This window comes from Somniosus microcephalus, chromosome 11 (genome assembly GCF_052327205.1).
Source record: "Somniosus microcephalus isolate GS21.2 chromosome 11, FLI_Smic_1.0, whole genome shotgun sequence".
In the NCBI taxonomy this organism is placed as follows: Eukaryota; Metazoa; Chordata; class Chondrichthyes; order Squaliformes; family Somniosidae; genus Somniosus; species Somniosus microcephalus.
In genome coordinates, this window is record NC_140997.1 from 234,824,123 (window position 1) to 234,840,227 (window position 16,105).

The 16,105-nt window shown below is 50.5% G+C and overlaps 1 protein-coding gene across 4 annotated transcripts in view; it reads right to left on the reverse strand.

Moving 5' to 3' along the window:
- Nucleotides 1-1,462: 1,462 nt before the first annotated feature.
- cfap100 (cilia and flagella associated protein 100) overlaps nt 1,463-16,105 on the reverse strand; it is an 84,136-nt gene continuing 69,493 nt past the window's right edge. For all 4 annotated transcript variants that reach the window (XM_086002155.1, XM_086002154.1, XM_086002157.1 and 1 more), the window contains 6 exons: nt 14,786-14,846; nt 13,453-13,604; nt 12,727-12,862; nt 11,529-11,731; nt 3,049-3,142; nt 1,463-1,868 (listed from right to left, as the gene is read on the reverse strand). In XM_086002155.1, coding sequence (XP_085858281.1) covers nt 1,752-1,868; nt 3,049-3,142; nt 11,529-11,731; nt 12,727-12,862; nt 13,453-13,604; nt 14,786-14,846 — 763 coding nt within the window. In that variant the 3' untranslated portion in view covers nt 1,463-1,751. The remainder of the gene's footprint in view (nt 1,869-3,048; nt 3,143-11,528; nt 11,732-12,726; nt 12,863-13,452; nt 13,605-14,785; nt 14,847-16,105) is intronic.

Sequence of the window (16,105 nt, forward strand, 5' to 3'; positions counted from 1 at the left end):
CTTAAACCTGTCCTCTGGTTCTCAACCCTTCCGCTAATGGGAACAGTTTCTCTCTTACGTACTCTGTCCAAACCCCTCACAATTTTGAACACTTCCTGCTCCTATTCTTTATTTAAAAAGCTGGTATCAGTAAAAGTGACTGAAACTGTTGCAAAAAACCCGACTGGGTCACTAATGTTTTTAGTAATGAGTCAGCCTTTGTTAATCTAATGGTAAGGGAACATTTATCTAAGTGATCATATCAAATTCAATGTTTGGTTTGAAAAGGAGACACAGTTACCACTGTTCCCGTCTGGCGGTCCCGCACAGGCCGCTTGCCGGCTTTTAAAAGGCAAAAACCGCACATGTGCAACAATTTGAATGGGCCGCACACCCAAAAAAAGTTAGTGGGAACATTGACAGTTACTAAGATTCTAGATTTTGGTACGGCTAACTTTAACCGGATGAGACAGAGACTGATACCAGCAAACTGGTTGAAACTGTTACTGGGTAAAACTACAAATAACGGTGGGAGATGTTTGAAAAATAATTTAGCTTAATACAGGACCAATGTATACCTCTAAGGGGGAACGAGCTCTACTTCCAAATGAAATAGCCACGGGCAACAAGAGGTGAGAGATAACAAAACTAAAGGAAATATGTACAAAAGTCCAAAGGACTGGGAGAGATACAAAGGAAGACAAAAAATGAAACTTGAGGGATATCAAGATTAATAGTTTTTACAATTGTATTTGAAGGAACGGGCTAGTCAAGAGTAATGTGGGCCCTTTGAAAACGGGGATAATACTGCAAATGAAAATAAGGAAATGGCAGACTTGTTGAATAATTACGGTCAGTCTTCACTGCAGAGGAAGAGGATAATGTACCAGACATTCCCGGGAAACTAATGATGAATCAAGGACTGGAACTCACGAACGTAAGAAATAGGAGTAGGCCAATCGGCCCCTCGAGCCTGCTCCGCCATTCAATAAGATCATGGTTGGGCTGATCTGATCCTAACCGCCAATCTAACAGAATTAGACACACGAAATAGGAGCAGGATCAGGCTACACGGCCCCTGGGCCTGCTAACGTAAACAAGAAAACAGTATTAGACAAAATAATGGCACTAAGGACCGACAAATCCCCAGGAGCTGATGGTTTTCACCCCAGGGTTTTACAGGAAGTAGGTGAAGAAATTGCTGCCGGGGAGGAGAGGGGAGCGTGAATAAGGTAATATTCTAAAGGATAGGACCTCCTCTGAAGACGCTCACCTGTCCTAATCTCTCCGTAGGTGGCTCGGTGTTTGATTTATGCTCCTGTGAAGTACCTTTAGATGTTTCACTATGTTATAGGCGCTATATAAACGTAAGTTGTATCGTTGGTAATCTGTTCTCGGGCCTGTTGCAGTTTTACCTGGGTTGAAGTGGATGTTCTCTGTCCGTCTCCACAGCAGTAACTCGTATCACTTTGTGAAAGGGGAGGACAATCAGTCACGTTTATTTCAATAATTCATGCCATTTCTGTGAATACAAACTTGCACATCTACCTAAATGGGGAACTGAAACTGGTGGGGAGCTCGAACCCTCGGCATCAGATTGTGTCTAAAGGGGCGGTGTAGTTTGAAAGGAAGCAAGTCGATGGCTGCTTAAAATAAAACATCGTCGCAAAAACATGAGCCTTGGCCAATCTGCACAATGCGGTGATCGAAGTGGAACATTAACATAATTACGTGTGGGTGTGCTGCAATTCATTTCTTCACAGGCTGTATATTTAAAAACTAAAGTAATACTCGTTCTCCTCCTTCTCCTTGTCAGTGGTGACCTTGTCCTGCTTCTCCAGCTCCTTCATCAAAGGCGGGATTGATCGAAACACGAGCTTCCTCCCAGTCTGTGAAGGCAAGTGGAAATCAGTGTCTGAATTCACCAAAACTCGACGGGGCAGTACTGAGGGAGCACCGCACTGTCAGAGGGGCAGTACTGAGGGAGCGCCGCGCTGTCGGAGGGGCAGTACTGAGGGAGCGCCGCACTGTCGGAGGGGCAGTACTGAGGGAGCGCCGCGCTGTCGGAGGGGCAGTACTGAGGGAGCGCCGCACTGTCGGAGGGGCAGTACTGAGGGAGCGCCGCACTGTCGGAGGGGCAGTACTGAGGGAGCACTGCACTGTCGGAGGGGCAGTACTGAGGGAGCGCCGCACTGTCGGAGGGGCAGTACTGAGGGGGGGCAGTACTGAGGGAGTGCCGCACTGTCGGAGGGGCAGTACTGAGGGAGCGCCGCACTGTCGGAGGGGCAGTACTGAGGGAGCGCCGCGCTGTCGGAGGGGCAGTACTGAGGGAGCGCCGCACTGTCGGAGGGGCAGTACTGAGGGAGCGCCGCACTGTCGGAGGGGCAGTACTGAGGGAGCACCGCACTGTCGGAGGGGCAGTACTGAGGGAGCGCCGCACTGTCGGAGGGGCAGTACTGAGGGGGGGCAGTACTGAGGGAGTGCCGCACTGTCGGAGGGGCAGTACTGAGGGAGCGCCGCACTGTCGGAGGGGCAGTACTGAGGGAGTGCCGCGCGAGCACCGCACTGTCGGAGGGGCAGTACTGAGGGAGCGCCGCACTGTCGGAGGGGCAGTACTGAGGGAGCGCCGCACTGTCGGAGGGGCAGTACTGAGGGAGCACCGCACTGTCGGAGGGGCAGTACTGAGGGAGCACCGCACTGTCGGAGGGGCAGTACTGAGGGAGCGCCGCGCTGTCGGAGGGGCAGTACTGAGGGAGCGCCGCGCTGTCGGAGGGGCAGTACTGAGGGAGCACCGCACTGTCGGAGGGGCAGTACCGAGGGAGCGCCGCACTGTCGGAGGGGCAGTACCGAGGGAGCGCCGCACTGGCGGAGGGGCAGTACTGAGGGAGCGCCGCACTGGCGGAGGGGCAGTACTGAGGGAGCGCCGCACTGTCGGAGGGGCAGTACTGAGGGAGCGCTGCGCTGTCAGCGGGGCCAATCTTTCAGATGAGATGTTAAACGGGCAGCAGGTGTTTTGGATGAGCTTAGTACAGTGAGGGGGGAGAGGAGTTCTGTGACCGTGAGCCGTACCTTTTTCTGGTGCTCGGCCTGTGATCTGATAATCGCTCGGTGGATTCGCTCCTCCTGATGAAGCTTCTCCTCCCTCAGTTTCTCCTCCCTCATCCTGTGGAACAAGCGGTAAAACAGCGTCATGATGAGATCTACACGTGCTTCGATGACGGCGGTTCCTGTTGAGTCGCGGACTGTTCCTCCCGTCTACTCCTGTGTGGCTGGCGACAACAGTCCCAGCTTCACATCCTGGCTGCGTGCGGAGTTAGCCGATCGTAGCCGGGGAGGCGAGTGCTGCTACAGCCCACCCTGGCGGAGATCGGTCAACCCAACGTGGACCAGGGATTGACCAGAGGATCCTCATTGTGCATGCTCCGGATTCCATGTGGCAGAGCGTTCACGCACGGACCTCCCTCCCCACCCGCCCTCCTCATAAATCCATAGCGGTCTTTGCGACTCCTGGTTGTAGCTGGCTGCGAAATCCCTGTGGGAGGAATCGGCAGCGCCAGCACGAGCCTCATAAGAATTAGGAGAAGGAGTCGGCCATTCAGAGCTGCTCCGCCATTCAATAAGATCATGGCTGATCTTTGCAAGAGGATAACCAGGGAAAGAGTAGGGCCCATTAGGGACCAAAGTGGCAATCTGAGTGTAGAGCCGGAAGATGTAGGTGAGGTTTTAAATGAATATTTTGCATCTGTGTTCACTATGGAGAAGGACGATGTAGGCATAGAAATCAGGCAGGGGGATTGTGATATACTTGAACATATTAGCATTGAGAGGGAGGAGGTACTAGCGGTTTTAGCGGGCTTATAAGTGGATAAATGCCCAGGCCCAGACGAGATGTATCCCAGGCTGCTGTGTGAGGCAAGGGAGGAGATTGCAGGGGCTCTGACAAATTTTCAGAATCTCTCTCGCCACAGGAGAGGTGCCAGAGGACAGCTAACGTAGTACCATTATTCAAAAAGGGTAGTAGGGATAAACCAGGGAATTACAGGCCAGTGAGCCTAACATCAGTGGTAGGGAAATTATTAGAAAAAATTCTGAGGGACAGAATCAGTCTCCACTTGGAGAGGCAAGGATTAATCAAGGATAGTTAGCATGGCTTTGTCAGGGGGAGATCATGTCTAACCAATTTGATTGAATTTTTCGAGGGGGTGACTAGGTGTGTGGATGAGGGTAGTGCAGTTGATGTAGTCTACATGGACTTCAGTAAGGCTTTTGACAAAGTCCCACATGGGAGTCTGGTCAAGAAGGTGAGAGCCCATGGGATCCAGGGCAATTTGGCACGTTGGATCCAAAATTGGCTTAGTGGCAGGAGGCAGAGGGTGATGGTCGAAGGTTCTTTTTGTGACTGGAAGCCTGTGTCCAGTGGTGCACCGCTGGGATCGGTGCTGGGTCCTTTGCTGTTTGTAGTGTACATTAATGATTTAGATATGAATGTAGGAGGTATGATCAGTAAGATCGCAGATGACACAAAAATTGGTAGAGTGGTAAATAGCGAGGAGGGAAGCCTCAGGCTACAGGACGATATAGACGGGTTGGTCAGATGGGCAGAACAGTGGCAAATGGAATTTAACCCTGAAAAGGGTGAGGTGATGCATTTTGGGAGGACTAACAAGGCAAGGGAATACACAATGAATGGTAGGACCCTAGGAAGGACAGAGGATCAGAGGGACCTTGGTGTGCATGTACATAGATCCCTGAAGGCAGCAGGACAGGTAGATAAGGTGGTTAAAAAGGCATATGGGATACTTGCCTTCATTAGCCGAGGCATAGAATATAAGAGTGTAGTGTATGTACCTTTAAGAGCCCCTGTGTACTGTAATACCGGTAGTGACCACTCGGGTATATAAGCCTGTATAGCGTCTTGTATCTTTTAGTTCAGCCCTGACCTTCGACTAGTAAAGACCTGTTAAAGTTATTCTTGTGGTCTGTGTGCAGTGATTCATATTAACCATAACTGGAACACACAGACTTAACAGTGGCGACGAGTACGATCTTACCCTGCGGCAGAGACATATCCAAGGCAGTTTAATGGGCGTCGAGAAGAGGCATCCGCCCTCATCATCCTGCTGAGAAAAGACTCGGGTCTGAAGAGCAAGGAAGAATCCTGACACGAAGCCTTCCATCAGCAACAGGCAGTGATCATCCCTTCCATCACGGTGGTGGGTAAGCCGATCAGCGACGAGCAGCAAGTCGGCCACGTTGGCTGTGAAGTAGGGGAGGGAAAAACGGAGGATATAGGGGCGGAGAACTCGACCACGGCCGGGGAAAAGAGCCGGACAGAAGTGGGGGCCAGAGGCGCTGAGACTGGGGCAGCGTAAGGCACGGGAGCCGCGGTGAATGCAAACGCAGCCGGTGTAAAAGACCGGGCTGCAAGCGGGCTGGGAGACGCAACAGCGTCGAGAGAGAGCTCGACCGCGACCGGTGAAAAAGGCCGGGCAGCTACCGAGGCCGCGAGGCGCAGCGACCGGGACAGCGTAAGGCGCGGGAGAAAAAAAAAAAAAAAAAAAACCACGGAGAACTCAGCCGCAGCCGGGGGAAAGGACCGGACTGCAAGAGGGGCTGGGAGGCACGATTTGAGAACCGCTGGGGAGGACGAACGCAGCAATACGGCAATCGCCATTACAGCCAGCGGGGGAGAAAGGCAAACGCGGGAAGCCGCCATTTTCGTAGGCGGGGGAAGAAGACAAGCGCGGGAAACCGCCATTTAAAAAAAAAATTAAAGAAAAATTTCTTTTTGTTTCTCAAGAAGATTGCGAGGATGCCTAAGCGTGGTAACATCAACGATTTCGATCCCGATGTTGAAGATTGGGCCACGTATGTAGAACGCATAGAGATTTATTGTAAGGCAAATAAAATATCCGATGAAGATAAAGCACTAACCTTACTAAACTCAATGGGTGCGAAGACATACGGGCTATTGAAGCATCTTCTATCACCAGCTAAACCGGCGGATCAGGCTTTCGCTAATATTGTTGCTGTCCTGAGAAATCATTTGAACCCCACACCGCTGATGTTAGCGGAACGATTTAAATTTTATGCGAGAACGCAACTGAAAGAGGAAAGCAACGCGGAGTATTTAATTGAACTGCGTAAGCTAGCGAAATACTGTCAGTTTGGGGAAAGACTGACAGAGGCACTGAGAGACAAATTCGTGTGTGGATTGTCGAAAGAAGGAACACAAAAGCGGCTGCTTGAAGAGAATGATCTTACACTTGATAAGGCTGTCACTATTGCAGCATCGCACGAAGCCGCAGCGAGAGGCACTGCGGAAATGCAGCTGAAGGCAGCCGTACTCAGCGTAGATCAAATGGCTTTGGGTACAACGAAATGTTATCGTTGTGGAAAGACAACACACGATCAGAACCAATGCTGGTTTAAAAACCAGGAATGTAGAAAATGTGGCAAGCTTGGTCACATAGCTAAAGTATGCCGGTCAGGAAAGAAGACCAGCAACAAAAAGTCACCGCAGGAAAAGTGCAGAAAGGTACATAAGGTGGCTGAGAAGAGTTCGGATGAACAGAATTCGGATTCAGACTCCAACAGCAAGGAACTGGGTAGTCTGAGAATTCACAATGTGAGTAAGGAAGCTGACCTACAAACTATCTGGGTCACACTGCAGATAGCAGGAGTCCAAGTGAAGATGGAATTGGACACCGGATCGGCATTGACGGTCATGAATAAGCAAGATTACAAAAGGTTATTCACACATATTCCCCTACGGGATACGGAGATAGTATTGCAGACATACACGGGGCAAAGAGTATACCCCATCGGAAAGATAAAAGTCAAGGTGATACACAAGGGCAAAGAACACCAAGGAATGGACTTATATGTACTACCTGAGGGAGGTCCACCACTTCTGGGACGGGAGTGGATCAGGAAAATAAATATGGACTGGCACTCCCTAAAAGCAATAACGGTAGATTCCGGAAAAAAAGATGTCAAACCTGAACGATTGTCCAGAATATTGGATGAGGCTAAAGAGGTGTTCCAACAGGGACTGGGAACACTGAGAGGAATTAAGGCAAAAATCAAGATTGCAGAACATGCAAACCCAAAATTTTTCAAAGCCAGACCAGTACCTTATGCGATACGACCTGCTGTGGAAGCTGAGCTGGAAGGGCTAGAACGTTCAGGAGTACTGTCTAAGGTGGACTGGAGTGAGTGGGCCACGCCCATTGTTCCCGTCATGAAGCGTTCATCGAGTAACAAGCCAGGGGAACCGGGGAAGGTCCGCATCTGTGGAGACTTCAAGATCACAGTTAATCCGGTGCTTCACACGGTGCAATATCCGCTTCCGCGGATTGAGGATATCTTTGCTTCATTGTCTGGCGGGAAACACTTCACCAAGATAGACCTGGCGCAAGCGTACTTACAGATGGAAGTTGAGGAAGAGTCGCGCCAGTATCTCACAATCAACACGCACAGAGGCTTGTATCGATATAATAGACTGGTTTTTGGAGTGGCTTCGGCTCCAGCAATTTGGCAGAGGGCCATGGAGCAGGTATTACAGGGAATTCCAAGCACTCAATGTTACTTGGACGATATCCTGATTACAGGAGATGACGATGAGGAACACCTTGCAAATTTGAAACTGGTGCTCACCAGATTGAAGGAATATGGACTTCGAGTTAATCGCCAGAAATGTGAGTTCTTTCAGAAACGGATCTCGTACTGTGGTCATGTCATTGACCAGGAGGGGCTGCACAAGTCACCTGACAAGATCGAAGCTGTTGTGAAGGCTCCCGCTCCGGAAAATGTATCCCAGTTGAGGTCGTTCCTAGGGTTGATTAACTATTACCATAAGTTTCTGCCAAATCTATCCACGGTGCTGCACCCGCTGAATGCTCTTTTGCAGAAAGAAGTACCATGGAAGTGGAGCGAGGACTGTAAGAAGGCCTTTCGCAAAAGCAAGGCATTGATCACCTCAGAGGAAGTGTTGGCTCACTTCAACCCAACGCTACCTATTCGTTTAGCTTGTGATGCTTCTCCTTATGGTATTGGAGCAGTACTCTCACACAAGTTGCCAAATGGCTTGGAAAGGCCAGTCGCATTTGCACCCAGATCATTGACCTCCGCTGAGCGCAACTATGCTCAGATAGATAGGGAGGCTCTCAGCCTTGTGTGGGGAGTAAAGAAGTTTAATCATTACCTGCAGGGCCAGAAGTTTACACTGCTGACAGACCACCAGCCGTTGGTATCCATATTCAACCCTAAAAAGGGCGTTCCCATTATGACAGCGCAAAGGCTACAGAGGTGGTCCCTTTTCCTAGGGGCACACCAATATGACATAGAATACAAAGGATCAAAACAGCATGGGAATGCTGACGGTTTATCGCGCCTACCATTGCCAACGGTAGAAGAGGCGCCTACAGTGGACCCAGTGGAGATGTTCCACTCAACCATAGTGGAATGTCTACCAGTAACAAATTCTACCATTGAAAAGGAAACGAGAAATGACCCGACTCTCTCACAAGTCTACGATTTAACGGTGAAGGGATGGCCAGCACATGGCGAACCACTGTTGCCAGCATTCTCGCAAAGAAGAGAACAGCTGTCAGTGTGCCGAGGAACCTTGATGTGTGGATCCAGAGTGGTGATTCCACCCAAACTCCAGTATAAAGTGCTAAAGGAGCTTCACGAGGGGCATCTGGGTGGAGTGAAAATGAAGAACCTAGCCAGAGCGTTTGTGTGGTGGCCAGGTATCGATGGAGACATCGAAGAAATGACCAAGAGCTGTCTAGGATGCCAGAAGGTCCAAAACGCCCCACCACAAGCCCCTCTACATCCATGGGAGTGGCCCTCATCTCCATGGCAAAGGGTACATATCGACTTTGCTGGTCCATTTATGGACTCAATGTTCTTAATCGCGGTGGATGCACACTCCAAGTGGCCGGAGGTAATAAAGATGTCCTCCACCACCACGGAAAAAACCATCACAGTATTAAGGACCATATTTGCCAGGAATGGGCTGCCGGAACAGATCTGTTCTGATAATGGACCGCAATTTGTGTCCGAAGAATTCAGGAAGTTCTTAAAAAACAATGGGGTTAAGCACTACACGTCCGCCCCATACCATCCCGCCACCGATGGATTAGCTGAAAGGTTTGTCCAGACCTTCAAGAAGGCCATAAAGGCCATGGGTAATGAAGACATAAATCTACAACATAAGGTAGATAACTTCTTGTTTGCGTACAGGAATGCAACACGTGGTTACAAACCAAACTCCCGCCATGATGTTTTTCAATAGAAGACTAAGATGCCGGCTGGATTTGATCAAGCCAAACATCAGAAGGGACGTAGAGAACCGGCAATTTCAAGGCATGAATGAAAGGCCAACTAGAACCTTCCAGATAGGTCAACAAGTTTTGGCCCGGGACTACCGTACCGAGAAATGGCAGCCTGGAACTATTTGCACACGACTAGGACCGCTGATGTATACCATGGACATTGGTGAAAGCATAATAAGGCGCCATGCTGACCAGATCATAGAGTCATCCGAAAAGGGACAACCTACACCACAACTCTATACGCCTAATGATGAAGCAGAGATACCCATAGTATCTACCTCCGATCCGGTGATACTGGAACCAGATGAACCCGACACTGGCATTCAAGCCGAATCGACCTTGCCAAAAGAACCTACTACACCACCGAAAACTACTACACCACCGAGGCGTTATCCGGACCGAGTCAGGAAGCCTCCAGAGAGACTGACTTATAATTGATTAACTGCAGCAAATGTGTAGATTATTGTTCTTGTAAACATGTTAATTAATGATTACTTAAAATGTTATGTACTAATTATCTAAAAGGGGAGGAATTGTAGTGTATGTACCTTTAAGAGCCCCTGTGTACTGTAATACCGGTAGTGACCACTCGGGTATATAAGCCTGTATAGCGTCTTGTATCTTTTAGTTCAGCCCTGACCTTCGACTAGTAAAGACCTGTTAAAGTTATTCTTGTGGTCTGTGTGCAGTGATTCATATTAACCATAACTGGAACACACAGACTTAACAAAGAGCAGGGAGGTTATGATGGAGCTATACAAAACGCTAGTTAGGCCACAGCTGGAGTACTGTGTGCAGTTCTGGTCGCCTCACTATAGGAAGGATGTGACTGCATTGGAGAGGGTGCAGAGGAGATTCACCAGGATGTTACCTGGGCTGGAGCGCTTCAGCTATGAAGAAAGACTGGACAGACTGGGGTTGTTTTCCTTAGAACAGAGAAGGCTGAGGGGGGACCTGATTGAGGTGTACAAAATTATGAGGCGCATAGATAGGGTAGATAGAAAGGAACTTTTCCCCTTAGTAGAGGGGTCAATAACCAGGGGGCATAGTTTCAAGGTAAGGGGCACGAGGTTTAGAGAGGATTTGAGGAAAAACTTTTTCACCCAGAGGGTGGTTGGAATCTGGAACTCACTGCCTGAAAGGGTGGTAGAGGCAGGAACCCTCACAACATTCAAGAAGCATTTAGATGAGCACTTGAAACACCACAGCATACAAGGCTACGGACCAAGTGCTGGAAAATGGGATTAGAATAGACAGGGCTTGATGGCCGGCGCGGACACGATGGGCCGAAGGGCCTCTTTCTGTGCTGTATAACTGACTCAACTCCACTTTCCCGCTCGATCCCCATATCCCTCGATTCCCCGAGAGTCCAAAAATCTATCGATCTCAGCCTTGAATATACTCAACGACTGGCCTCCACAGCCCTCTGGGGTAGAGAATTCCAAAGATTCACCACCCTGAGTAAAGAAATTCCTCCTCATCTCAGTCTTAAATGGCCGACCCCTTATCCTGAGACTCTGCCCCCTAGTTCTAGACTCTCCAGCCAGGGGGAAACAATCTCTCAGCATCTACCCTGTCAATCCCCCTCAGAATCTTGTATGTTTCAATGAGATCACCTCTCATTCTTCTAAACTCCAGAGAGTATCGGCCCATTCTACTCAATCTCTCCTCATAGGACAGCCCTCTCATCCCAGGAATCAATCTAGTGAACCTTCGTTGCACCGCCTCCAAGGCAAGTATATCCTTCCTTAGATACGGAGACCAGAACTGTGCCCAGTACTCCAGGTGTGGTCTCACCAAGGCCCTGTACAATTGGAGCAAGACTTCCTTACTCTTATACTCCAACCCCCTTGCAATAAAGGCCATTTTCCTTCCTAACTGCTTGCTGTACCTGCATGTTAATTTTGTGATTAGTGTACAAGGACACCCAAATCTCTCTGCACACTAACATTTACTAATCTCTCACCTTTTATAAAAAAAATACTCTGCTTTTCCATTCTTCCTACCTAATTTCACATTTCTCCACATTATGTTCCATCTGCCACCTCCTTGCCCACTCACTTAACCGGTCCATACCACTTTGCAGCCTCTTTGCATCCTCCTCACAGCTTACTCTCCCACCTAGCTTTGTAAATTTAGTGCTAAATGTCAGGGGTTTTATCACAGTTTTTGCTGATCTCCGCCACCTTGCTGCACCGTCCCTACCTCATCCTCCTCTCCTTCTCTTTGTTCCTCTCGGCCAATTCCACTTTCTCCCGAGGCAGCTTCTCCAGGCTCTCGAACAAGTCCTCCAGGTAGTTCTCGATACTGGTCAACATCTGCAGCGTGCTCATGTTGGCCTCGTTCTCTCCGATACAGGCTCGGTAAACCTCTCCCACCTTCTGATCGAGGGCCTCCAGCATTTTATCCTGGGGGAAAGAAACGGCAAGAGTTGCTTTCTGTTTGGGCGAGTGGTATCCACCAGCAGTCAGTGTGCGAGAGACAGGGGAGCAGCATCCGCAACAAGCCCAGCTTTCCCAGTCTCCACCTAACTGAAGTCCCTCATCCCCGGCACCATTCTAGTAAATCTGCTCTCCAAGGCCTTGACATTCTTGCCAAATGCCAAGTTCCTCTGACCCCTCTGAGAAGCTGGGGTTGTTCTCTTTAGAGCAGAGAAGGTTAAGAGGAGATTTAATGGAGGCGTTCAAAATCCTGAAGGGGTTTTGATAGAGTAAATAAGGAGAAACTGTTTCCAGTGGCAGGAATGTCGGTAACCAGAGGACACAGATTTAAAATAAGTGGCAAAAGAATCAGAGGGGAGATGAGAATGTTTTTACGCAGCGAGTTGTTGTGATCTGGAATGCGCTGCCTGAAAGGGCGGTGGAAGCAGATTCAACTTTCAGAAGGGAATTGGAGAAATACTTGAAGGGGAAAAATTTGCAGGGTTGTGGGGAAAGAGCGGGGTGGGGGGGGGGGGGTGGAGTGGGACTAATTGGAGAGCTCGTTCAAAGAGCCGGCACAGGCACGATGGGCCGAATGGCCTCCTGCGCGGAATTATTCTGATTCTAACTCAGCACCGACCGGGCATTGAACCTGGCTCGCCATGGGGTGAATTCTCCAACCGAGCGATCGGGGCAGGCGCTCTACCTCATGTCATCTTTGGTTCTTTTGCCAATCACCTTAAATCTGTGTCCCCTGGTTCTCGACCCTTCCGCCAATGGGAACAGTTTCTCTCTATCTACTCTGTCCAGGCCCCTCATGATTTTGAGCACCTCGATCAAATCTCCTCTCAACCTTCTCTGCTCCAAGGAGAACAACCCCAGCTTAAGGCAGGAGATGGGAGCGGGTGTTTACGGCGGGGGAGGGGTTGCTGACCGCGCCCCCTGAATGCGACAGAACCTGACCTCGGAGAAGCTGCCAGTACCTGATCTTCAATTGTACTCTGGCTGAAGGAGAACATCTTGGCTTTGAGCTCCAGCTCGGCGGCCCTGCTCTCCTCCTTGGCTACGGCCTCGTTCAGCATGTTCAGCTGCTGCTTGAGGAAATCCGTCTCACAGTTCCTGAAACACAACCGCAACATTATCTGGGTACACAGAAACAGGAGGAGGCCATTCAGCCCCTCGAGCCTGTTACACAGGAACAGGAGGAGGCCATTCAGCCCCTCGAGCCTGTTACACAGGAACAGGAGGGGGCCATTCAGCCCCTCGAGCCTGTTACACAGGAACAGGAGGAGGCCATTCAGCCCCTCGAGCCTGTTACACAGGAACAGGAGGAGGCCATTCAGCCCCTCGAGCCTGTTACACAGGAACAGGAGGAGGCCATTCAGCCCCTCGAGCCTGTTACACAGAAACAGGAGGAGGCCATTCAGCCCCTCGAGCCTGTTACACAGGAACAGGAGGAGGCCATTCAGCCCCTCGAGCCTGTTACACAGGAACAGGAGGAGGCCATTCAGCCCCTCGAGCCTGTTACACAGGAACAGGAGGAGGCCGTTCAGCCCCTCAAGCCTGTCTTCCCTTACACTTAGGTTGTTGACTAAATCTGGTTCATTACTCATCATTAATCTATGGCCTGTCCTCCTGTTGGTTCAAGAACGGGCGGGGGTCCGCGAGGGGCTGCGGGGGGATCATGCGGACTGCATGGCTCTGCCTACATTTTATGGTGTGCGTTGGCCATGGCCTGTTTGATTTCCTCCACGGCCTCCTCAGTCTCCTGTGAGTTCAGGATGAGCGACAGGTTCTGTTCCTCCAGCTCAGTGTAGATGTTCAGTAGCTCTTTGGGATCCTTGAAGTAAAGTTCCGGCTCCTGCAGAACATCAAACATCACAGGAAACTCACTGAATCAAATTCAGCACCAGGCTCATACTGGACAGCGCATCTCAATGCTCTCTCCCCTTCCCCCTCCCCCTCTCCCTTCCCCTGCCCCCCCTCTCCCTCTCTGCCCCTCCCTCTCTTTCTCTCTGCCCCCTCCTCCCTCTGTCTCGCTGAAACCCATACCCCAATGAGAGTCAGTGTCTGTGGAACTATAATCATGAAGGGTTTTGATGGAGTAAATCAGGAGAAACTGTTTCCAGTGGCAGGAGGGTCGGTAACCAGAGGACACAGATTGAAGGTAATTGGCAAAAGGACCAGAGGGGAGATGAGGAGAATTTTTTTTACGCAGCGAGTTGTTGTGATCTGGAATGCGCTACCTGAAAGGGCGGTGGAAGCAGATTCAATAGTAACTTTCAAAAGGGAATTGGATAAGGCAGCACGGTGGCATAGTGGTTAGCACTGTTGCCTCACAGCGCCAGGGACCCGGGTTCAAATCCGGCCTCGGGTGACTGTCTATGTGGAGTTTGCACATTCTCCCCGTGTTTGCGTGGGTTTCCTCCGGGTGCTCCGGTTTCCTCCCACAGTCCAAAGATGTGCGGGTTTAGGTTGATTGGCTATGATAAATTGACCCTTAGTGTTAGGGGGATTAAATACGTGGGGATAGGGTGGGATATGTGTTGGTGTAGGGGTTACGGGGATCGGGTGGGATATGTGTCGGTGCAGGCTCGATGGGCCGAAATGGCCTCTATCTGCACTGTGGGGTTTCTGTGATTCTGTGAAATACTTGAAAAAGAAAAAATTTGCAGGGCTCTGGGGAAAGAGCAGGGGGAGTGGGAAAGATAACTCTTTCAAAGAGCCGGCATGGGCCGAATGGCCTCCTTCTGTGCTGTGAGATTCTATGAATTGGCATCAGCGCCTTTGGTTGGAGAGCAGGGTTTCTGCCACCAATCGCAAATCATGTGACGACCCCCCCCCTGCTGGGAAGGGTCGAGCGAGAGCAGGAATGGGCTTGGTCGCGAGGCACCCAGGGTGGAACAGCCTATCGACTCTCTCGTCAGGAGGTACGGCCAAAGGGGCGGGGCAGCCCGACTCTGGTGGTGTGTGGGTGGAGAACATATGACGTGCTGGTAAAAGAGCCTCTTAAAGGCAGCGAGAACCGTAGGTGGTACAAACCTCATCGCTATCGGAAGTGTCCAGTTCCGTCTCTGTTGATGAGACGCTAACAGCGGCACTCCTTCCCAGGAAGTAGAAAACAAAGAGTTAACAGAGATACTAACAGCAGGGGCAAAATCTGCTCACTGTTTGCATTCCCCACCTCTCCATCCAACCACCCTGCCTCACGGTTACCCTGGGCAAATAATAGCAAAGAGCACTTCACAACTCCGAGTTAAAGGCCTTTAACGTTGGTGTCGGCCGTGGCTCAGTGGGTAGCACTCTCCCTCTGCCTCTCGCCTCAGAGTCAAAAGGTCGTCGGTTCCAGACCCGCTCCAGAGACTGGAGCAAATAATCCAGGCCGACGCTCCGAGTGCAATAACGAGCGAGCACTGCACAGTCGGAGGTGCCGACTTTCAGATGAGATGTGAAACCGAGGCCCTGTCTGCCCTCTCGGGTGGATGTAAAAGATCCGACAGTACTTTTCGAAGAGCAGGGGTTAGATACAGAGTAAAGCTCCCTCTACACTGTCCCATCCAACATTCCCAGGGCAGGTGCAGCACAGGTTAGATACAGAGTAAAACACCCTCTACACTGTCCCATCAGACACTCCCAGGGCAGGTACAGCACGGGTTAGATACAGAGTAAAGCTCCCTCTACACTGTCCCATCAAACACTCCCAGGGCAGGTACAGCACAGGTTAGATACAGAGTAAAGCTCCCTCTACACTGTCCCATCAAACACTCCCAGGGCAGGTACAGCACGGGTTAGATACAGAGAAAAGCTCCCTCTACACTGTCCCATCAAACACTCCCAGGGCAGGTACAGCACGGTTTAGATACAGAGTAAAGCTCCCTCTACACTGTCCCATCAAACACTCCCTGGGCAGGTACAGCACGGGTTAGATACAGAGTAAAGCTCCCTCTACACTGTCCCATCCAACATTCCCAGGGCAGGTACAGCACAGGTTAGATACAGAGTAAAACTCCCTCTACACTGTCCCACCAGACACTCCCAGGGCAGGTACAGCACGGGTTAGATACAGAGTAAAGCTCCCTCTACACTGTCCCATCAAACACTCCCAGGGCAGGTACAGCACGGGTTAGATACAGAGTAAAGCTCCCTCTACACTGTCCCAGGGCAGGTACAGCACGGGTTAGATACAGAGAAAAGCTCCCTCTACACTGTCCCATCAAACACTCCCAGGGCAGGTACAGCACGCGGTTAGATACAGAGTAAAGCTCCCTCTACACTGTCCCATCAAACTCTCCCATTGCAGGTACAGCACGGGTTAGATACAGAGTAAAGCTCGCTTTACACTGTCCCATCAAACACTCCCAG